Source organism: Entelurus aequoreus, linkage group LG02 (genome assembly GCF_033978785.1).
Source record: "Entelurus aequoreus isolate RoL-2023_Sb linkage group LG02, RoL_Eaeq_v1.1, whole genome shotgun sequence".
Taxonomy (NCBI): Eukaryota; Metazoa; Chordata; class Actinopteri; order Syngnathiformes; family Syngnathidae; genus Entelurus; species Entelurus aequoreus.
Window position 1 is genome coordinate 90,634,442 of NC_084732.1, and position 24,320 is coordinate 90,658,761.

The 24,320-nt window shown below is 41.4% G+C and overlaps 1 protein-coding gene across 2 annotated transcripts in view; it reads left to right on the plus strand.

Annotated features, from left to right (window-relative positions):
* The window catches only part of zrsr2 (zinc finger (CCCH type), RNA-binding motif and serine/arginine rich 2), a 33,163-nt gene extending 9,229 nt beyond the window's left edge, over positions 1 to 23,934 (plus strand). The window contains exons 7-12 of one of the 2 annotated variants that reach the window (XM_062034507.1): positions 423 to 553; positions 1,698 to 1,911; positions 12,388 to 12,443; positions 14,358 to 14,467; positions 22,644 to 23,557; positions 23,610 to 23,934. In XM_062034507.1, coding sequence (XP_061890491.1) covers positions 423 to 553; positions 1,698 to 1,911; positions 12,388 to 12,443; positions 14,358 to 14,467; positions 22,644 to 23,542 — 1,410 coding nt within the window. In that variant the 3' untranslated portion in view covers positions 23,543 to 23,557; positions 23,610 to 23,934. Of the gene's footprint in view, positions 1 to 422; positions 554 to 1,697; positions 1,912 to 12,387; positions 12,444 to 14,357; positions 14,468 to 22,643 lie in introns of both variants that reach the window. The other variant, XM_062034501.1, reaches the window with a different exon arrangement.
* Positions 23,935 to 24,320: the final 386 nt, after the last annotated feature.

Consider the following 24,320-nt stretch of genomic DNA (forward strand, 5'->3'; position numbering starts at 1 on the left):
CAAATGTAGTGTTATGTTTACTTTTCTTACACTTCTCAGTATGCATTCATCTCTGTTTGTAGTCAGGAAGTAGTCTTTGCCATTAAGTTAAATGTTCCAGTTGTGTCTTTTGAGTCCTACAAAGTGTTCATACTGCAAGTGTTGTACTTACTACACACTGAGTGTCTGCTTGTTACGTACATCTTAGTTGTAGTTTTTAATAACAAATCAGGAGGTATTGAAATGGCCATGTACAATTGCTAATGCTAATCAGTAGCGTGTGTAAATGAGCATCAAGCTCGTGCATTTCTTTGACGAAGTTATTTAGTATTTCATGTAAGTTCTATTGACATACTTTATTTCACTTTCCAGTGTTCTGAAGTAAAGACTCTTAGAGAACAGACTTGTATCAAAGTTGTTATATCAGATGTTTTACATTGCAGCTAAACGCTGAAGCACCTTGGATGAATCCTGAAGCTCCAAAGTCTGAGAAGTCTGAACATTTTGGCACAGAGCGAGACGCAGCCAACTGTCCTTTCTTCCTCAAAACTGGAGCTTGTCGATTTGGGGACAGGTAGAACTTCTTACCTTTTAGAACTTCTTACCTTTAAATAACATCTTACTTTTTTACAACCTCTTATCTTTTTATACCTTAACTTTTCAGAGCTGCTTACCTGTTTAGAGCTGATTACTTTTTATAACTTCTTACCTTTCTAATAACTTTTGACCTTTTTATAACTTATTACCTTTTATAGTTTCTTACATTGTATAGCTTCTTATCTTTTTAGAGTTGCTAACCTTTTTAGAGTTTATTACTTTTTATAACTTCTTACCTTTTTATAACTTTTTGCTTTTTCATAGGTTCTTACTTTTTTATAGCTTCTTACCTTTTATAACTTCTTACCTTTTATAGTTTCTTAAATTGTATAGCTTATCTTTTTAAAGCTGCTAATAACCTTTTTAGAGTTAATTATTACTTTAAAAAAAAGTCTACCTTTTCATAACTTAGGTTCTTACCTTTTATAGTTTCTTATCTTTTGAGAACTTTTTGTCTTTTTAGACCTTCTTACTTTTTAGAGCTGCTTACCTTGTTAGTTTACCATTACTTTTTTATAACTTCTTACCTTTTCTAGTTTCTTATCTTTTGAGAACTTTTTGTCTTTTTAGACCTGCTTACCTTGTTAGTTTGCCATTACTTTTTATAACTTCTTACCTTTTTGTCGCTTTTTACCTTTTATAGTTTCTTATCTTTTGAGAACTTTTTGTGTTTTTAGAACTTCTTCCTTTTTAGAGCTGCTTACCTTGTTAGAGTTTACCATTACTTCTTATAACTTCTTACCTTTTCATCACATGACTAGAGTAATGATGAAGCAGGTTTCCATGGCAACAGTGTGAACATGAAGGATTGTGTTGGATTAGTAAGGCTACTAAACTGTACGTTCATGTGTGTATAATCATAATAATAAATTGAGTTCATGTGTGTGATAATAATCATAATGATAAATTGAGGTCATGTGTGTGATAATAATAATACATTGAGTTCATGTGTATGATAATCATAATGATAAATTGAGTTCATGTGTGAGATAATAATAATAAATTGAGTTCATGTGTATGATAATAATCATAATAATAAATTGAGTGATTGAGCAAGTTGGTCCTGCAAGATGAAAGTGTCAGTTTGCAGTGTGAGGACTACAATCATCTTGTTCTTCCAGATGTTCTCGGAAGCACATCAGTCCCACCAGCAGCCCCACTCTGATGATCCGCAATATGTTCCTGACCTTTGGCATGGAGCAGTCTCGACGTGACGACTACGATGGAGACGCTTGTCTGGAACACAGCGAAGAAGATCTGCAGGAATCTTTCACCGAGTTCTACCACGACGTTCTACCAGAGTTTAGGAGCGTTGGCAAGGTGGTGCAGTTTAAGGTAAGTTCTTTCTTTTCAAGAGAGCTAGGGACTTCACTCATTCCTCCTCTAGTCGCAAGTCTTCTTAGAGATATCCACTGGTCCACATTTTATTTTCAAACACTGAAAGTGTTGGAGAGAGAACATGTAACTGGTTGTAGGACTGAACCCTGAGGCGCACCACACATATAAGAGAAGATGTAACTGGTTGTAGGACTGAACCCTGAGGTGCACCACACATATAAGAGAAGATGTAACTAGTTGTAGGACTGAACCCTGAGGTGCACCACACATATAAGAGAAGATGTAACTGGTTGTAGGACTGAGCCCTGAGGTGCACCACACATATAAGAGAAGATGTAACTAGTTGTAGGACTGAACCCTGAGGTGCACCACACATATAAGAGAAGATGTAACTGGTTGTAGGACTGAGCCCTGAGGTGCACCACACATATAAGAGAAGATGTAACTGGTTGTAGGACTGAACCCTGAGGCGCACCACACGTATAAGAGAAGATGTAACTAGTTGTAGGACTGAACCCTGAGGTGCACCACACATATAAGAGAAGATGTAACTGGTTGTAGGACTGAGCCCTGAGGCGCACCACACATATAAGAGAAGATGTAACTAGTTGTAGGACTGAACCCTGAGGTGCACCACACATATAAGAGAAGATGTAACTAGTTGTAGGACTGAACCCTGAGGTGCACCACACATATAAGAGAAGATGTAACTGGTTGTAGGACTGAACCCTGAGGCGCACCACACATATAAGAGAAGATGTAACTAGTTGTAGGACTGAACCCTGAGGTGCACCACACATATAAGACAAGATGTAACTGGTTGTAGGACTGAGCCCTGAGGCGCACCACACATATAAGAGAAGATGTAACTGGTTGTAGGACTTAGCCCTGAGGCGCACCACACATATAAGAGAAAATGTAACTAGTTGTAGGACTGAACCCTGAGGCGCACCACACATATAAGAGAAAATGTAACTAGTTGTAGGACTGAGCCCTGAGGCGCACCACACATATAAGAGAACATGTAACTAGTTGTAGGACTGAACCCTGAGGCGCACCATTCATAAAAGAGAACATGTAACTAGTTGTAGGACTGAGCCCTGAGGCGCACCACACATATAAGAGAACATGTAACTGGTTGTAGGACTGAGCCCTGAGGCGCACCACACGTATAAGAGAAGATGTAACTGGTTGTAGGACTGAGCCCTGAGGCGCACCACACGTATAAGAGAAGATGTAACTAGTTGTAGGACTGAACCCTGAGGTGCACCACACATATAAGAGAAGATGTAACTGGTTGTAGGACTGAACCCTGAGGCGCACCACACATATAAGAGAAGATGTAACTAGTTGTAGGACTGAACCCTGAGGCGCACCACACATATAAGAGAAGATGTAACTGGTTGTAGGACTGAACCCTGAGGCGCACCACACATATAAGAGAAGATGTAACTAGTTGTAGGACTGAACCCTGAGGTGCACCACACATATAAGAGAAGATGTAACTAGTTGTAGGACTGAACCCTGAGGTGCACCACACATATAAGAGAAGATGTAACTGGTTGTAGGACTGAGCCCTGAGGCGCACCACACATATAAGAGAAGATGTAACTAGTTGTAGGACTGAACCCTGAGGTGCACCACACATATAAGAGAAGATGTAACTAGTTGTAGGACTGAACCCTGAGGTGCACCACACATATAAGAGAAGATGTAATTGGTTGTAGGACTGAGCCCTGAGGCGCACCACACATATAAGAGAAGATGTAACTAGTTGTAGGACTGAACCCTGAGGTGCACCACACATATAAGAGAAGATGTAACTGGTTGTAGGACTGAACCCTGAGGTGCACCACACATATAAGAGAAGATGTAACTGGTTGTAGGACTGAGCCCTGAGGCGCACCACACATATAAGAGAAGATGTAACTAGTTGTAGGACTGAACCCTGAGGTGCACCACACATATAAGAGAAGATGTAACTGGTTGTAGGACTGAACCCTGAGGCGCACCACACATATAAGAGAAGATGTAACTAGTTGTAGGACTGAACCCTGAGGCGCACCACACATAGAAGAGAAGATGTAACTAGTTGTAGGACTGAACCCTGAGGTGCACCACACATATAAGCGAAGATGTAACTAGTTGTAGGACTGAACCCTGAGGTGCACCACACATATAAGAGAAGATGTAACTGGTTGTAGGACTGAACCCTGAGGTGCACCACACATATAAGAGAAGATGTAACTAGTTGTAGGACTGAACCCTGAGGTGCACCACACATATAAGAGAAGATGTAACTGGTTGTAGGACTGAGCCCTGAGGCGCACCACACATATAAGAGAAGATGTAACTAGTTGTAGGACTGAACCCTGAGGTGCACCACACATATAAGAGAAGATGTAACTGGTTGTAGGACTGAGCCCTGAGGCGCACCACACATATAAGAGAAGATGTAACTAGTTGTAGGACTGAACCCTGAGGTGCACCACACATATAAGAGAAGATGTAACTGGTTGTAGGACTGAACCCTGAGGCGCACCACACATATAAGAGAAGATGTAACTAGTTGTAGGACTGAACCCTGAGGTGCACCACACATATAAGAGAAGATGTAACTGGTTGTAGGACTGAGCCCTGAGGCGCACCACACATATAAGAGAAGATGTAACTGGTTGTAGGACTTAGCCCTGAGGCGCACCACACATATAAGAGAAAATGTAACTAGTTGTAGGACTGAACCCTGAGGCGCACCACACATATAAGAGAAAATGTAACTAGTTGTAGGACTGAGCCCTGAGGCGCACCACACATATAAGAGAACATGTAACTAGTTGTAGGACTGAACCCTGAGGCGCACCATTCATAAAAGAGAACATGTAACTAGTTGTAGGACTGAGCCCTGAGGCGCACCACACATATAAGAGAACATGTAACTGGTTGTAGGACTGAGCCCTGAGGCGCACCACACGTATAAGAGAAGATGTAACTGGTTGTAGGACTGAGCCCTGAGGCGCACCACACGTATAAGAGAAGATGTAACTAGTTGTAGGACTGAACCCTGAGGTGCACCACACATATAAAAGAAGATGTAACTGGTTGTAGGACTGAACCCTGAGGCGCACCACACATATAAGAGAAGATGTAACTAGTTGTAGGACTGAACCCTGAGGTGCACCACACATATAAGAGAAGATGTAACTAGTTGTAGGACTGAACCCTGAGGTGCACCACACATATAAGAGAAGATGTAACTGGTTGTAGGACTGAGCCCTGAGGCGCACCACACATATAAGAGAAGATGTAACTAGTTGTAGGACTGAACCCTGAGGTGCACCACACATATCAATCAATCAATCAATGTTTATTTATATAGCCCTAAATCACAAGTGTCTCAAAGGGCTGTACAAGCCACAACGACATCCTCGGTACAGAGCCCACATACGGGCAAGGAAAAACTCACCCCAGTGGGACGTCGGTGAATGACTATGAGAAACCTTGGAGAGGACCGCATATGTGGGTAACCCCCCCCCTCTAGGGGAGACCGAAAGCAACGGATGTCGAGTGGGTCTGACATAACATTGTGAAAGTCCAGTCCACAGTGGATCCAACACATCAGCGGGAGTCCAGTCCACAGCGGGGCCAACAGGAAACCATCCCGAGCGGAGATGGGTCAGCAGCGCAGAGATGTCCCCAACCGATGCACAGGCTAGTGGTCCACCCGGGGTCCCGGCTCTGGACAGCCAGCACTTCATCCATGGCCACCGGACCTATGCAACTCCCCCTCGCAAGGGACAGGGGAGAAGAGGAGAGAAGAAAAGAAACGGCAGATCAACTGGTCTAAAAAAAGGGGGGGTCTATTTAAAGGCTAGATTATACAAATGAGTTTTAAGATGGGACTTGAATGCTTCTACTGAGGTAGCATCTCTAACTGTTACCGGGAGGGCATTCCAGAGTACTGGAGCCCGAATAGAAAACGCTCTATAGCCCGCAGACTTTTTTTTGGCTCTGGGAATCACTAATAAGCCGGAGTTCTTTGAACGCAGATTTCTTGTCGGGACATATGGTACAATACAATCGGCGAGATAGGCTGGAGCTAAACCGTGTAATATTTTATACGTAAGTAGTAAAACCTTAAAGTCGCATCTTAAGTGCACAGGAAGCCAGTGCAAGTGAGCCAGTATAGGCGTAATATGATCAAACTTTCTTGTTTTTGTCAAAAGCCTTGCAGCCGCATTTTGTACCAACTGTAATCTTTTAATGCTAGACATAGGGAGGCCCGAAAATAATACGTTACAGTAATCGAGACGAGACGTAACGAACGCATGAATAATGATCTCAGCGTCGCTAGTGGACAAGATGGAACGAATTTTAGCGATATTACGGAGATGAAAGAAGGCCGTTTTAGTAACACTCTTAATGTGTGACTCAAACGAGAGAGTTGGGTCGAAGATAATACCCAGATTCTTTACCGAGTCTCCTTGTTTAATTGTTTGGTTGTCAAATGTTAAGGTGGTATTATTAAATAGATGTTGGTGTCTAGCAGGACCGATAATCAGCATTTCCGTTTTCTTAGCGTTGAGTTGCAAAAAGTTAGCGGACATCCATTGTTTAATTTCATTAAGACACGCCTCCAGCTGACTACAGTCCGGCGTGTTGGTCAGCTTTAGGGGCATGTAGAGTTGAGTGTCATCAGCATAACAGTGAAAGCTAACACCGTACTTGCGTATGATGTCACCCAGCGGCAGCATGTAAATACTAAAGAGTGCAGGGCCAAGAACCGAACCCTGGGGAACTCCGCACGTTACCTTGACATAGTCCGAGGTCACATTGTTATGGGAGACGCACTGCATCCTGTCAGTAAGATAAGAGTTAAACCAAGACAAGGCTAAGTCTGACATACCAATACGTGTTTTGATACGCTCTAATAAAATATTATGATCGACGGTATCGAAAGCGGCGCTAAGATCAAGAAGCAGCAACATAGATGACATCCATCGTTAGCAATAGATCATTAGTCATTTTTGCGAGGGCTGTCTCCGTAGAGTGATTTGCCCTGAAACCGGATTGAAAAGGTTCACAGAGATTGTTAGTCACTAAGTGTTCATTTAGCTGCTGTGCAACAGTTTTTTCGAGAATTTTGGAAATAAACGGAAGGTGGGAGACCGGTCGGTAGTTTACCATGAGGTCAGGATCGAGGTTAGGTCTTTTGAGCAGAGGATGAATAACCGCTTTTTTGAATGCTAGGGGAACAGTGCCGGAGGAAAGTGATAAGTTTATAATATTTAACACTGATGGACCTAATAATACAAACAGTTCCTTGATAAGTTTCCCAGGAAGTGGGTCAAGTAAACATGTTGTTTGTTTTATCCCACTTACACGCTGTAATAATTCCTCTAATGTTATTTCATCAAAAATAGAGAGACTATTTTGGAGGGCAGTGTCCGTCGTATATACAGTCGTATTTGTGTTAATAGAGCCCAGTTGTAGCTGGGATGCGTTGTCTTTAATCTCCTTTCTAATGAGTTCAATTTTCTTATTAAAGAAATTCATAAAATCATCTGCCGAGTGGGTGGAGCTACTGGGAGGAGTCCCTTGTTGGGTTAGCGATGCTACTGTACTAAACAGAAATTTAGGATCGTTTTTGTTGAGGCGGATGAGATTTGAGTAGTATTTAGCTTTAGCTAAGGTAAGCATGCGTTTATAAGTTATTAAACTATCACTCCATGCTTGATGGAAAACCTCAAGTTTAGTCGCGCGCCATTTGCGTTCCAGTTTTCTACATGATAATTTATGAGCTCTAATTTCTTCTGTAAACCATGGGGTGCGCCTTTTAGGGGCCCTTTTTTGCTTTAGCGGTGCTATACTATCAATAATTTCGCGCAAGGCATCGTCAAAGTTGTTAGTGAGTTTATCAATAGAGCCGACATAATTTGGGAATGGTGCTATTACCGAAGGCAGTAGGTCAGCAAGAGTCATCGTTGTGGCAGCATTAATGTTGCGGCCGCTATAGCAGTTATTATTATTATTAGCTTGTTGACAAAGAGTCAAAACTTCAAATTTTATAAGGTAATGATCGGACATTACTTTAGTATATGGAAGTATCATAACTTTGGAGGTGGTGACACCCCTGACAAGCACTAGATCTATTGTATTACCGTTGCGATGCGTGGGTTCATGTATTATTTGTGTAAGACCACAGCTATCAATTATGGTTTGGAGCGCCACGCACTGAGGGTCCGATGGGGTATTCATATGGATATTAAAGTCCCCCATTATGATTATATTGTCGGCGTGCGTCACTAGATCAGCAACGAACTCTGAGAATTCACTGATAAAGTCCGAATAGGGCCCAGAAGGGCGGTAGATAACAGCCAGGTCGAGAGGTAGCGGTGTGACAGACCTCATAGTAAGCACCTCAAACGATTTATATTTATTATTTAGGTTAGGGGTAAGGTTGAAATTTTCATTGTATATTAGTGCGACACCCCCTCCCCTTTTAAGAGGGCGGGCAACATGCGCATTCGTATAGTTAGGAGGAGATGCCTCATTGAGCGCAAAAAATTCGTCCGGTTTGAGCCAGGTTTCGCTAAGACCAATGACGTTAAGATTGTTGTCTCTAATGACCTCATTAACCAATAACGCCTTGGGAGACAATGATCTTATGTTTAAAAAGCCCATATTATAGGTATTGGGCTGTTTTGACGAGTTTTTGTTAAGATTATCCGTAGTGGCAATATTAACAATGTTGCGTTTATTATGCGTAGTGCACTTTAAATAGTTTCGACCATATCTAGGAATTGATATGACGGGAATTTTCCGATTGTTTGCTTGGTGCTGCAATAGACTGGACATATCATAATTTGCCACCTCAGTAGAATGCATGTCCACCTCTGACACAGACACAACAGAAAAAACATTATGTGAATTGTGTATTATTCTAAGAGAATTGCTATGCGTACATGGATTATCCAGCCTGGCGCTGGCTAGTTCTAGCTTAACTGACTCCTCACCCGGACTAACAGACATTGTAATTGCCTGTGACCGGGCTTGCTCTAGTGTAGTCAGTCAAGTGAGACTTAAATAGTAGTCTATGTTTCTAGACAGGATGATGGCGCCTTCCTGGTTAGGGTGAAGGCCGTCTCTCATCAGCAAGCCTGGTTTGCCCCAGAAAGAGGGCCAGTTATCAATAAACGTTAGTCCCTGCGTCCTACAGTAGCTAGCCAACCACTTGTTAAGCGAGACTAATCTGCTATATCTCTCATCATTGCCTCTCGCAGGCAGGGGGCCAGAGACAATTACTCGATGCCTGGACATCTTTCTGGCGAGATCACAAGTCCTGGCTATGTTTCTCTTTGTAATCTCTGACTGTCTCATTCTAGTGTCATTGGAGCCAACGTGTACAACTATATTCGCATAATTAGTGGTGCGATTAGCCTGTCGTACGTGTTTACTAGGCCTGTTGCGAGTTAGCTCCCTAAGATTAGCTTCAATGTCAGGTGCTCTGGCCCCGGGGATACACTTTATTGTGGCTGGTTTGCTAAGCTTTATGTTTCGGGTGATGGAGTCCCCTATAACTAAGGTGTGGTGCCCGGTAGACTGGGGTGTAGGACTAGCTAAAGAGCTAAATCTATTATGCGTCTCAACCGGTACACCGTAGCTTGTAGGCCGCTTAGGACTGCTACAAGCTGGGCTAGTTAGCTCGCTACAGCTAACGCTAGCAGATGTGTCCGCAACATCTAAAGTTACGACATTACTCTGCTCTAACTGGCGGACACGGCCCTCTAGCAGAGCCAACCTCTCCGTGAGTATGGTGCAAGACGCGCAGGAAGCCATTACTCACAGTGTTTTCTGTCACCGAGTGAAGTTCCTGCTGTCCTCAGGGAAGTGGTCGCGGTCTGTAGGAGTAGCTTCTTACTGACCGGCGCTGCCTTTCTCCGCGCTAGCTTAGCAGCTAGCTAGCTAAAAAGCCATTCTTGGAGAGACGCTCAGAGGGAACCGCTCCTGGAGAGACCCTTCGGAGGAAGACCCTGTGGAGCGGACTAACTGCTTGGTTTGGTAGCTGAGACGGTCTCTGGGATGTTCTAAGACGATGAATCTGAAAATCAGGAGACAGGAAACAGGATACCAGGAAAGCAGGGAACAGGCAACAAGATTCAAGGAAAACTGGAGACAGCAAACAGATATAAGAGAAGATGTAACTGGTTGTAGGACTGAGCCCTGAGGCGCACCACACATATAAGAGAAGATGTAACTAGTTGTAGGACTGAACCCTGAGGTGCACCACACATATAAGAGAAGATGTAACTGGTTGTAGGACTGAACCCTGAGGCGCACCACACATATAAGAGAAGATGTAACTAGTTGTAGGACTGAACCCTGAGGTGCACCACACATATAAGAGAAGATGTAACTGGTTGTAGGACTGAGCCCTGAGGCGCACCACACATATAAGAGAAGATGTAACTGGTTGTAGGACTTAGCCCTGAGGCGCACCACACATATAAGAGAAAATGTAACTAGTTGTAGGACTGAACCCTGAGGCGCACCACACATATAAGAGAACATGTAACTAGTTGTAGGACTGAACCCTGAGGCGCACCATTCATAAAAGAGAACATGTAACTAGTTGTAGGACTGAGCCCTGAGGCGCACCACACATATAAGAGAACATGTAACTGGTTGTAGGACTGAGCCCTGAGGCGCACCACACATATAAGAGAAGATGTAACTGGTTGTAGGACTGAGCCCTGAGGCGCACCACACATATAAGAGAAGATGTAACTAGTTGTAGGACTGAACCCTGAGGTGCACCACACATATAAGAGAAGATGTAACTGGTTGTAGGACTGAACCCTGAGGCGCACCACACATATAAGAGAAGATGTAACTAGTTGTAGGACTGAACCCTGAGGTGCACCACACATATAAGAGAAGATGTAACTAGTTGTAGGACTGAACCCTGAGGTGCACCACACATATAAGAGAAGATGTAACTGGTTGTAGGACTGAGCCCTGAGGCGCACCACACATATAAGAGAAGATGTAACTAGTTGTAGGACTGAACCCTGAGGTGCACCACACATATAAGAGAAGATGTAACTAGTTGTAGGACTGAACCCTGAGGTGCACCACACATATAAGAGAAGATGTAACTGGTTGTAGGACTGAGCCCTGAGGCGCACCACACATATAAGAGAAGATGTAACTAGTTGTAGGAATGAACCCTGAGGTGCACCACACATATAAGAGAAGATGTAACTGGTTGTAGGACTGAACCCTGAGGCGCACCACACATATAAGAGAAGATGTAACTGGTTGTAGGACTGAACCCTGAGGCGCACCACACATATAAGAGAAGATGTAACTAGTTGTAGGACTGAACCCTGAGGCGCACCACACATATAAGAGAAGATGTAACTAGTTGTAGGACTGAACCCTGAGGTGCACCACACATATAAGAGAAGATGTAGCTGTTTGTAGGACTGAGCCCTGAGGCGCACCACACATATAAGAGAAGATGTAACTGGTTGTAGGACTGAGCCCTGAGGTGCACCACACGTATAAGAGAAAATGTAACTAGTTGTAGGACTGAGCCCTGAGGTGCACCACACATATAAGAGAAGATGTAACTGGTTGTAGGACTGAACCCTGAGGCGCACCACACGTATAAGAGAAAATGTAACTAGTTGTAGGACTGAGCCCTGAGGTGCACCACACATATAAGAGAAGATGTAACTGGTTGTAGGACTGAACCCTGAGGCGCACCACACGTATAGGAGAAAATGTAACTAGTTGTAGGACTGAGCCCTGAGGTGCACCACACATATAAGAGAAGATGTAACTAGTTGTAGGACTGAGCCCTGAGGTGCACCACACATATAAGAGAAGATGTAACTGGTTGTAGGACTGAACCCTGAGGCGCACCACACGTATAAGAGAAAAGTAACTAGTTGTAGGACTGAGCCTGAGGTGCACCACACATATAAGAGAAGATGTAACTAGTTGTAAGGACTGAGCCCTGAGGTGCACCACACATATAAGAGAAGATGTAACTGGTTGTAGGACTGAGCCCTGAGGTGCACCACACGTATAAGAGAAAATGTAACTAGTTGTAGGACTGAGCCCTGAGGTGCACCACACATATAAGAGAAGATGTAACTGGTTGTAGGACTGAACCCTGAGGCGCACCACACGTATAAGAGAAAATGTAACTAGTTGTAGGACTGAGCCCTGAGGTGCACCACACATATAAGAGAAGATGTAACTAGTTGTAGGACTGAACCCTGAGGTGCACCACACATATAAGAAGATGAACTGGTTGTAGGATGACCTGAGGGCACCACACATATAAGAGAAGTTGTAGGACTGTTAGCCCTGAGGTGCACCACACATATAAGAGAAGATGTAACTAGTTGTAGGACTGAACCCTGAGGCGCACCATACATAAAGGAGAAATGACTGTGTTTGCAGGTGAGCTGCAACTATGAACCTCACCTGCGAGGGAACGTGTACGTGCAGTTTGACACGTAAGTGTGCACAAGTCTGCAGTTTGACACGTAAGTGTGCACAAGTCAGTGCAGTTTGACACGTAAGTGTGCACAAGTCAGTGCAGTTTGACACGTAAGTGTGCACAAGTCAGTGCAGTTTGACATGTAAGTGTGCACAAGTCAGTGCAGTTTGACACGTAAGTGTGCACAAGTCAGTGCAGTTTGACACGTAAGTGTGCACAAGTCAGTGCAGTTTGACACATAAGTGTGCGCAAGTCAGTGCAGTTTGACATGTGAGTGTGCACAAGTCAGTGCAGTTTGACATGTAAGTGTGCACAAGTCAGTGCAGTTTGACACGTAAGTGTGCACAAGTCAGTGCAGTTTGACACGTAAGTGTGCACAAGTCAGTGCAGTTTGACACATAAGTGTGCGCAAGTCAGTGCAGTTTGACATGTGAGTGTGCACAAGTCAGTGCAGTTTGACATGTAAGTGTGCACAAGTCAGTGCAGTTTGAAATGTAAGTGTGCACAAGTCAGTGCAGTTTGACATGTAAGTGTGCACAAGTCAGTGCAGTTTGACACGTAAGTGTGCACAAGTCAGTGCAGTTTGACATGTAAGTGTGCACAAGTCAGTGCAGTTTGACACGTAAGTGTGCACAAGTCAGTGCAGTTTGACACGTAAGTGTGCACAAGTCAGTGCAGTTTGACACGTAAGTGTGCACAAGTCAGTGCAGTTTGACACGTAAGTGTGCACAAGTCAGTGCAGTTTGACACGTAAGTGTGCACAAGTCAGTGCAGTTTGACATGTGAGTGTGCACAAGTCAGTGCAGTTTGACAAGTGTGCACAAGTCAGTGCAGTTTGACATGTAAGTGTGCACAAGTCAGTGCAGTTTGACACGTAAGTGTGCACAAGTCAGTGCAGTTTGACACGTAAGTGTGCACAAGTCAGTGCAGTTTGACACGTAAGTGTGCACAAGTCAGTGCAGTTTGACACGTAAGTGTGCACAAGTCAGTGCAGTTTGACACATAAGTGTGCACAAGTCAGTGCAGTTTGACACGTAAGTGTGCACAAGTCAGTGCAGTTTGACACGTACGTGTGCACAAGTCAGTGCAGTTTGACACGCAAGTGTGCACAAGTCAGTGCAGTTTGACACGTAAGTGTGCACAAGTCAGTGCAGTTTGACATGTAAGTGTGCACAAGTCAGTGCAGTTTGACACGTAAGTGTGCACAAGTCAGTGCAGTTTGACACATACGTGTGCACAAGTCAGTGCAGTTTGACATGTAAGTGTGCACAAGTCAGTGCAGTTTGACATGTAAGTGTGCACAAGTCAGTGCAGTTTGACATGTAAGTGTGCACAAGTCAGTGCAGTTTGACACGTAAGTGTGCACAAGTCAGTGCAGTTTGACATGTAAGTGTGCACAAGTCAGTGCAGTTTGACACGTAAGTGTGCACAAGTCAGTGCAGTTTGACACATAAGTGTGCACTGCAGTTTGACACGTAAGTGTGCACAAGTCAGTGCAGTTTGACACGTAAGTGTGCACAAGTCAGTGCAGTTTGACACGTAAGTGTGCACAAGTCAGTGCAGTTTGACACATACGTGTGCACAAGTCAGTGCAGTTTGACACGTAAGTGTGCACAAGTCAGTGCAGTTTGACATGTAAGTGTGCACAAGTCAGTGCAGTTTGACATGTAAGTGTGCACAAGTCAGTGCAGTTTGACATGTAAGTGTGCACAAGTCAGTGCAGTTTGACATGTAAGTGTGCACAAGTCAGTGCAGTTTGACATGTAAGTGTGCACAAGTCAGTGCAGTTTGACATGTAAGTGTGCACAAGTCAGGGCAGTTTGACATGTAAGTGTGCACAAGTCAGTGCAGTTTGACATGTAAGTGTGCACAAGTCAGTCTGCTGAAGAAAGTCAAGTTTGGAGCAACTTCTCCTTCTGTGTGTGAGCAGTGAGCAGCAGTGCAGAGACGCTCTCATCAAGTTCAACGGGAGGTTCTACGCCGGCAAGCAGCTTCACTGTCAGATCTGTCCTGTCACTCGCTGGAAGAACGCCATTTGTGGTGAGCACACGTTGGTTTACCCTCACTTCTCCACATGATCAACAACATGAGTCATGTCTTTAAAGTCATTAAAACATGGCTTTGTCAACATGAAGGCCTTAGAAGACTATCACTAGAGAGAGGCATTAAACATCAATAGTCAATAGTCAAACTTGTCAACATGAAGGCCTTAGAAGACTATCACTAGAGAGAGGCATTAAACATCAATAGTCAATAGTCAAACTTGTCAACATGAAGGCCTTAGAAGACTATCACTAGAGAGAGGCATTAAACATCAATAGTCAATAGTCAAACTTGTCAACATGAAGGCCTTAGAAGACTATCACTAGAGAGAGGCATTAAACATCAATAGTCAATAGTCAAACTTGTCAACATGAAGGCCTTAGAAGACTATCACTAGAGAGAGGCATTAAACATCAATAGTCAAACTTGTCAACATGAAGGCCTTAGAAGACTATCACTAGAGAGAGGCATTAAACATCAATAGTCAAACTTGTCAACATGAAGGCCTTAGAAGACTATCACTAGAGAGAGGCATTAAACATCAATAGTCAATAGTCAAACTTGTCAACATGAAGGCCTTAGAAGACTATCACTAGAGAGAGGCATTAAACGTCAATAGTCAATAGTCAAACTTGTCAACATGAAGGCCTTAGAAGACTATCACTAGAGAGAGGCATTAAACGTCAATAGTCAATAGTCAAACTTGTCAACATGAAGGCCTTAGAAGACTATCACTAGAGAGAGGCATTAAACGTCAATAGTCAATAGTCAAACTTGTCAACATGAAGGCCTTAGAAGACTATCACTAGAGAGAGGCATTAAACGTCAATAGTCAATAGTCAAACTTGTCAACATGAAGGCCTTAGAAGACTATCACTAGAGAGAGGCATTAAACGTCAATAGTCAAACGGTGGAGGGCGGGGCTTGGAAATGAAAACAATAACAATATGTAAATGTCATTTAGAAATGATCATATGAACTACAGTTATCACTTAGAGGTTTTGGACAAAAACATGATTTATTAATGATGACTTTATTACATACGGCTCCTTTAACTGACTTGACATGACTTTATTACATATGGCTCCTTTAACTGACTTGACATGACTTTATTACATATGGCTCCTTTAACTGATTTGACATGACATTATTACATAGGGCTCCTTTAACTGACTTGACATGACATTATTACATACGGCTCCTTTAACTGACTTGACATGACTTTATTACATATGGCTCCTTTAACTGATTTGACATGACATTATTACATACGGCTCCTTTAACTGACTTGACATGACTTTATTACATATGGCTCCTTTAACTGATTTGACATGACATTATTACATAGGGCTCCTTTAACTGACTTGACATGACATTATTACATAGGGCTCCTTTAACTGACTTGACATGACATTATTACATAGGGCTCCTTTAACTGACTTGACATGACATTATTACATATGGCTCCTTTAACTGACTTGACATGACATTATTACATATGGCTCCTTTAACTGACTTGACATGACTTTATTACATACGGCTCCTTTAACTGACTTGACATGACATTATTACATAGGGCTCCTTTAACTGACTTGACATGACATTATTACATAGGGCTCCTTTAACTGACTTGACATGACATTATTACATATGGCTCCTTTAACTGACTTGACATGACATTATTACATATGGCTCCTTTAACTGACTTGACATGACATTATTACATAGGGCTCCTTTAACTGACTTGACATGACATTATTACATATGGCTCCTTTAACTGACTTGACATGACATTATTACATATGGCTCCTTTAACTGACTTGACATGACATTATTACATAGGGCTCCTTTAACTGACTTGACATGACATTATTACATATGGCTCCTTTAACTGACTTGACATGACATTATTACATATGGCTCCTTTAACTGACTTGACATGACATTATTACATAGGGCTCCTTTAACTGACTTGACATGACATTATTACATAGGGCTCCTTTAACTGACTTGACATGACATTATTACATAGGGCTCCTTTAACTGACTTGACATGACATTATTACATATGGCTCCTTTAACTGACTTGACATGACATTATTACATATGGCTCCTTTAACTGACTTGACATGACATTATTACATATGGCTCCTTTAACTGACTTGACATGACATTATTACATATGGCTCCTTTAACTGACTTGACATGACATTATTACATAGGGCTCCTTTAACTGACTTGACATGACATTATTACATATGGCTCCTTTAACTGACTTGACATGACATTATTACATATGGCTCCTTTAACTGACTTGACATGACATTATTACATATGGCTCCTTTAACTGACTTGACATGACATTATTACATATGGCTCCTTTAACTGACTTGACATGACTTTATTACATACGGCTCCTTTAACTGACTTGACATGACATTATTACATATGGCTCCTTTAACTGACTTGACATGACATTATTACATATGGCTCCTTTAACTGACTTGACATGACATTATTACATAGGGCTCCTTTAACTGACTTGACATGACATTATTACATAGGGCTCCTTTAACTGACTTGACATGACATTATTACATAGGGCTCCTTTAACTGACTTGACATGACATTATTACATAGGGCTCCTTTAACTGACTTGACATGACATTATTACATAGGGCTCCTTTAACTGACTTGACATGACATTATTACATATGGCTCCTTTAACTGACTTGACATGACATTATTACATATGGCTCCTTTAACTGACTTGACATGACATTATTACATAGGGCTCCTTTAACTGACTTGACATGACATTATTACATAGGGCTCCTTTAACTGACTTGACATGACATTATTACATATGGCTCCTTTAACTGACTTGACATGACATTATTACATATGGCTCCTTTAACTGACTTGACATGACATTATTACATATGGCTCCTTTAACTGACTTGACATGACATTATTACATAGGGCTCCTTTAACTGACTTGACATGACATTATTACATAGGGCTCCTTTAACTGACTTGACATGACATTATTACATATGGCTCCTTTAACTGACTTGACATGACATTATTACATATGGCTCCTTTAACTGACTTGACATGACATTATTACATAGGGCTCCTTTAACTGACTTGACATGACATTATTACATATGGCTCCTTTAACTGACTTGACATGACATTATTACATAGGGCTCCTTTAACTGACTTGACATGACATTATTACATAGGGCTCCTTTAACTGACTTGACATGACATTATTACATATGGCTCCTTTAACTGACTTGACATGACATTATTACATATGGCTCCTTTAACTGACTTGACATGACATTATTACATATGGCTCCTTTAACTGACTTGACATGACATTATTACATATGGCTCCTTTAACTGACTTGACATGACATTATTACATAGGGCTCCTTTAACTGACTTGACATGACATTATTACATAGGGCTCCTTTAACTGACTTGACATGACATTATTACATATGGCTCCTTTAACTGACTTGACATGACATTATTACATATGGCTCCTTTAACTGACTTGACATGACATTATTACATAGGGCTCCTTTAACTGACTTGACATGACATTATTACATAGGGCTCCTTTAACTGACTTGACATGACATTATTACATATGGCTCCTTTAACTGACTTGACATGACATTATTACATATGGCTCCTTTAACTGACTTGACATGACATTATTACATATGGCTCCTTTAACTGACTTGACATGACATTATTACATAGGGCTCCTTTAACTGACTTGACATGACATTATTACATAGGGCTCCTTTAACTGACTTGACATGACATTATTACATATGGCTCCTTTAACTGACTTGACATGACATTATTACATATGGCTCCTTTAACTGACTTGACATGACATTATTACATAGGGCTCCTTTAACTGACTTGACATGACATTATTACATATGGCTCCTTTAACTGACTTGACATGACATTATTACATATGGCTCCTTTAACTGACTTGACATGACATTATTACATAGGGCTCCTTTAACTGACTTGACATGACATTATTACATAGGGCTCCTTTAACTGACTTGACATGACATTATTACATAGGGCTCCTTTAACTGACTTGACATGACATTATTACATAGGGCTCCTTTAACTGACTTGACATGACATTATTACATAGGGCTCCTTTAACTGACTTGACATGACATTATTACATAGGGCTCCTTTAACTGACTTGACATGACATTATTACATAGGGCTCCTTTAATTGACTTGACATGACATTATTACATAGGGCTCCTTTAACTGACTTGACATGACATTATTACATAGGGCTCCTTTAATTGACTTGACATGACATTATTACATAAGGCTCCTTTAACTGACTTGACATGACATTATTACATAGGGCTCCTTTAACTGACTTGACATGACATTATTACATATGGCTCCTTTAACTGACTTGACATGACATTATTACATAGGGCTCCTTTAACTGACTTGACATGACATTATTACATATGGCTCCTTTAACTGACTTGACATGACATTATTACATATGGCTCCTTTAACTGACTTGACATGACATTATTACATAGGGCTCCTTTAACTGACTTGACATGACATTATTACATATGGCTCCTTTAACTGACTTGACATGACATTATTACATATGGCTCCTTTAACTGACTTGACATGACATTATTACATAGGGCTCCTTTAACTGACTTGACATGACATTATTACATAGGGCTCCTTTAACTGACTTGACATGACATTATTACATAGGGCTCCTTTAACTGACTTGACATGACATTATTACATATGGCTCCTTTAACTGACTTGACATGACATTATTACATATGGCTCCTTTAACTGACTTGACATGACATTATTACATATGGCTCCTTTAACTGACTTGACATGACATTATTACATATGGCTCCTTTAACTGACTTGACATGACATTATTACATAGTGGCTCCTTTAACTGACTTGACATGACATTATTACATAGTGGCTCCTTTAACTGACTTGACATGACATTATTACATAGGGCTCCTTTAACTGACTTGACATGACATTATTACATAGTGGCTCCTTTAACTGACTTGACATGACATTATTACATAGGGCTCCTTTAACTGACTTGACATGACATTATTACATAGGGCTCCTTTAACTGACTTGACATGACATTATTACATAGGGCTCCTTTAACTGACTTGACATGACATTATTACATAGGGCTCCTTTAACTGACTTGACATGACATTATTACATATGGCTCCTTTAACTGACTTGACATGACATTATTACATAGGGCTCCTTTAACTGACTTGACATGACATTATTACATAGGGCTCCTTTAACTGACTTGACATGACATTATTACATATGGCTCCTTTAACTGACTTGACATGACATTATTACATAGTGGCTCCTTTAACTGACTTGACATGACATTATTACATAGGGCTCCTTTAACTGACTTGACATGACATTATTACATAGGGCTCCTTTAACTGACTTGACATGACATTATTACATAGGGCTCCTTTAACTGACTTGACATGACATTATTACATAGGGCTCCTTTAACTGACTTGACATGACATTGTTACATATGGCTCATTTAAGACACTGAAACCAAACTACCATGAAGAAAAGTAAACTAAAGAAACATGAAACAGGTGCAAGGGATAACAACGAAATAAAAGCATCATTTTACAATAGTTTAAAAGGAGTTTCTAATGTAAATAGTCTTTGTGATGTCTTTAAGGATGTAGGAAGTCTTCATCAACTTGTTGTTTTCTTTGTCGTCATGGTCCGCACTGACACAGAGATATTATTTTGGATGTGCACGTAAAGATCTGCAGGAGTAAAAACAGGGGGAGGAGCCAGATGCACGGTGCACGCAAACTACGTAACGCCACAGTATATTTTATATATATACAGTACACACCTTCTCCTCATTCAATGTGTTTTCTTTATTTTCATGACTATTTACATTGTAGATAGTCACATCAAAACTATGACACCTGTGAAGTGCACACCATTTCAGGTGACTACCTCTTGAAGCCCATGGAGAGAATGCCAAGAGTGTGCAAAGCCGTAATCAGAGCAAAGGGTGGCTGTTTTGAAGAAACTAGAATATAAAACATGTTATTCAACCTTTTTTTGTTAAGTACATAACTCCACATGTGTTCATTCATAGTTTTGATGTGACAATCTACAATGTAAATAGTCATGAAAATAAAGAAAACAAATTGAATGAGGAGAAGGTGAGCAAACTTTTGTTTAAAAAAAAATAATGAAACAAAATCAATTTTATGACTTATTGACCTATTTAAAGCTTCAATTACAAATATTTCACTTTGGGGAAAATATTTTATATATTTAGTTTGCCATATAAGGAAGTCATTCTTTGACAAGAAGGCCATGAAACAAACAACTTATCAACAGATAGATGTAGACTTAGACTTCCTTTTTATTGTCATTCAAATTTGAACTTTACAGTACAGATAAGAACGAAATGTCATTGCATTGGCTCATGGTAGTGCAGGATAAAAAAGCAATAAGGTGCAGATATAAATAAATAGAAATATATTGCACTTTTGCATATGCATCCAGGTGTATGGATGTATGTTATATTGTCTTTATATTCCAGCCACTTCATCCATTTTTGGGGGGAATTGAGGGGATTAAGGGAAGAATGATACAAACTAGGGAAGAAGCTGTTACAGAACCCGGAGGTTCTGCTACGGAGGCTGCGGAACCTCTTTCTAGAGTCCAGCAGTGAAAACAGTCCTTGGTGGGGGTGGGAGGAGTCTCTGCACATTTTCTGAGTCCTGGTCAGGCAGCGGCTTTTTGCCATCTCCTGTAGGACTTATTTGAAGACTTGTATAGATAGATAGATAGACTTAGACAAACTTTAGTGATCCACAAGGGAAATTGTTCAACACAGTAGCTCAGTTACAATGATGGAAAGTGTAAGGATGGAAAGGACAATGCAGGTATAAATAGACTAATATAGCGATAAAAAAATCTAACATATATACGAATATATACATAATATGTGTACAGAATAATATATATACAGATATATTATATTATGTCTATAACATATATACAATATATACCAAATAGATGGATAGATATTACTTTAGTGATTCCTTCAGGAGAGTTCCCTCAGGAAAATTAAAATTCCAGCAGCAGTGTACAGAATTGAGATCGAATTTAAAAAGTAAAAAGTAAATAATGGGGGTATAATTGGAAACAAAATAGAAAAATATTACAATAGAATAAAAATAAAAAGCAACAATGAGAATAAAAATATAACAGTAAAATAAGAATATAACCAGAGAAACTAGACAGTAGTGACCATGTTATGAAAAAGTATTGCACTGTTATTGTTTTGCATCCCCTGTCATCCTAGTACCCCCCCTCCCCCCCAGAGAGGAGTTGTACAGTCTAATGGTGTGTGGGACAAAGTTTTTGAGTCTATTAGTCCTGCACTTGGGATGAAGCAGTCTAGTACTGAACAGGCTCCTCTGGCTACTGACAACAAACAGTATGCAGAGGGGGACTGGCATCATCCAGGATGCTCACTGGTTTTTCCACAGTCCTCTTCTCTGCCACCGTCACCTGTGAGCCCACTTTTATTCCGATATGGTATGAGTGGATACCCAAGAACTTTAGTGGTAGATTTGTAAAAAGTGTCATTGCTCAAACATAATAATGAATCAAAATCAACGTTGTGAATTATTGACCTATTTAAAGCTTCAATGACTTCACATCAAATTAATGATTGCATATTTTGCCATAAAGAAAGAAGGCGATAAAATGTTTGGACTTTACATGGACAGATAGACCTGGAAGTGATCTAGAGATCTAAGAGTTGAATGATCAAATAAAATAAAGATATGACTTATTTGAAACACTTTTATGACTGAGACCTTTCCAGGTCCCTGGAACCAAACTTGAGAGGAGCCCCGAAGAGGAAAAACATCTGTTTATTCTTTATGAACATGAAAAATATCAAAGTGATTTCATTGTTTAGTGTGCTGAGATCCTCGATGAGTCAGGAGTTAAGTCCAGACAACATGTGTGTTAGGTCCAAGATTGTAACGTTCCAGTGTGCATGTTCCCTCAGGACTCTTTGACAGGAACAGATGTCCCAAAGGCAAACATTGTAACTTCCTGCACGTCTTCAGAAACCCTGCCAATGAGTTCTGGGAGGCGGACCGGGACCTGAACCTGTCACCTGACCACAGCGTCAGAGGAAGCCACTCGGAGCGCACCTGGCGACACCGTCAGCGCAGCTCCAGTCCTCCCAGGTCCCTGAGGTCTCACAGGAGGACTTGGCACAGGAGGGACACGGAGCGCAGCGCCAGGAGCAGAAGCCCAGACATCAGGAGCAGAAGCCCAGACACCAGGAGCAGAAGCAGAGACATCAGGAGCAGAAGCCCAGACATCAGGAGCAGAAGCAGAGACACCAGGAGCAGAAGCCCAAACACCAGGAGCAGAAGCCCAGACATCAGGAGCAGAAGCCCAGACACCAGGAGCAGAAGCCCAGACATCAGGAGCAGAAGCCCAGACATCAGGAGCAGAAGCCCAGACACCAGGAGCAGAAGCCCAAACACCAGGAGCAGAAGCAGAGACACCAGGAGCAGGGAGAAGGACTCAAAGAAGCAGGTGAGGAACAACGGCAAAGATGAGAATGGAGACAGAAGACACAGCTGGAGCCGAGATGCAGAAAGAAGCAAAGAACGGAGAGAGAAGAAAGTCGGTCTCAGCCCGGAGAGGAAGGAAGGAAAACAAGGTCGCCGTCACAAACACTCCAAGAAGAGCAAGAAGAAGAGCAAGAAGAGGAGCAAGAAGAGAAGTTCCTCTGCTGAAGACAGGTCTTCTTCCTCTGGACACTCGCATGGAGACCAAGAAGATCTTCTGGAGGACAACAGGAGTGATGAGCAGGAAGTTTGTGCAGGAGAAAGTCACAAAGCTTTAATGGAAGGAGAGCAAAGCAAGAAGGAAGATGCTGGAGAGAAGTGACTCTCTACTAGTCAGGTCAGAGGTCACCTTTCTTCTTATTCTCGACTACAAACTTCTTATCCGTCAGGTCAGAGGTCGCCTTTCTTCTTATTCTCTACTAGAAACTTCTTATCCATCAGGACAGAGGTCACATGTTCCTTCTTATTTCATTACAATAAATATCTGAGTCAGGTCAGAGGTCACATGTTCCTTCTTATTTCATTACAATAAATATCTGAGTCAGGTCAGAGGTCACATGTTCCTCCTTATTTCATTACAATAAATATCTGAGTCAGGTCAGAGGTCACATGTTCCTTCTTATTTCATTACAATGAATATCTGAGTCAGGTCAGAGGTCACATGTTCCTTCTTATTTCATTACAATAAATATCTGAGTCAGGTCAGAGGTCACATGTTCCTCCTTATTTCATTACAATAAATATCTGAGTCAGGTCAGAGGTCACATGTTCCTTCTTATTTCATTACAATAAATATCTGAGTCAGGTCAGAGGTCACATGTTCCTCCTTATTTCATTACAATAAATATCTGAGTCAGGTCAGAGGTCACATGTTCCTTCTTATTTCATTACAATAAATATCTGAGTCAGGTCAGAGGTCACATGTTCCTTCTTATTTCATTACAATAAATATCTGAGTCAGGTCAGAGGTCACATGTTCCTTCTTATTTCATTACAATAAATATCTGAGTCAGGTCAGAGGTCACATGTTCCTTCTTATTTCATTACAATAAATATCTGAGTCAGGTCAGAGGTCACATGTTCCTTCTTATTTCATTACA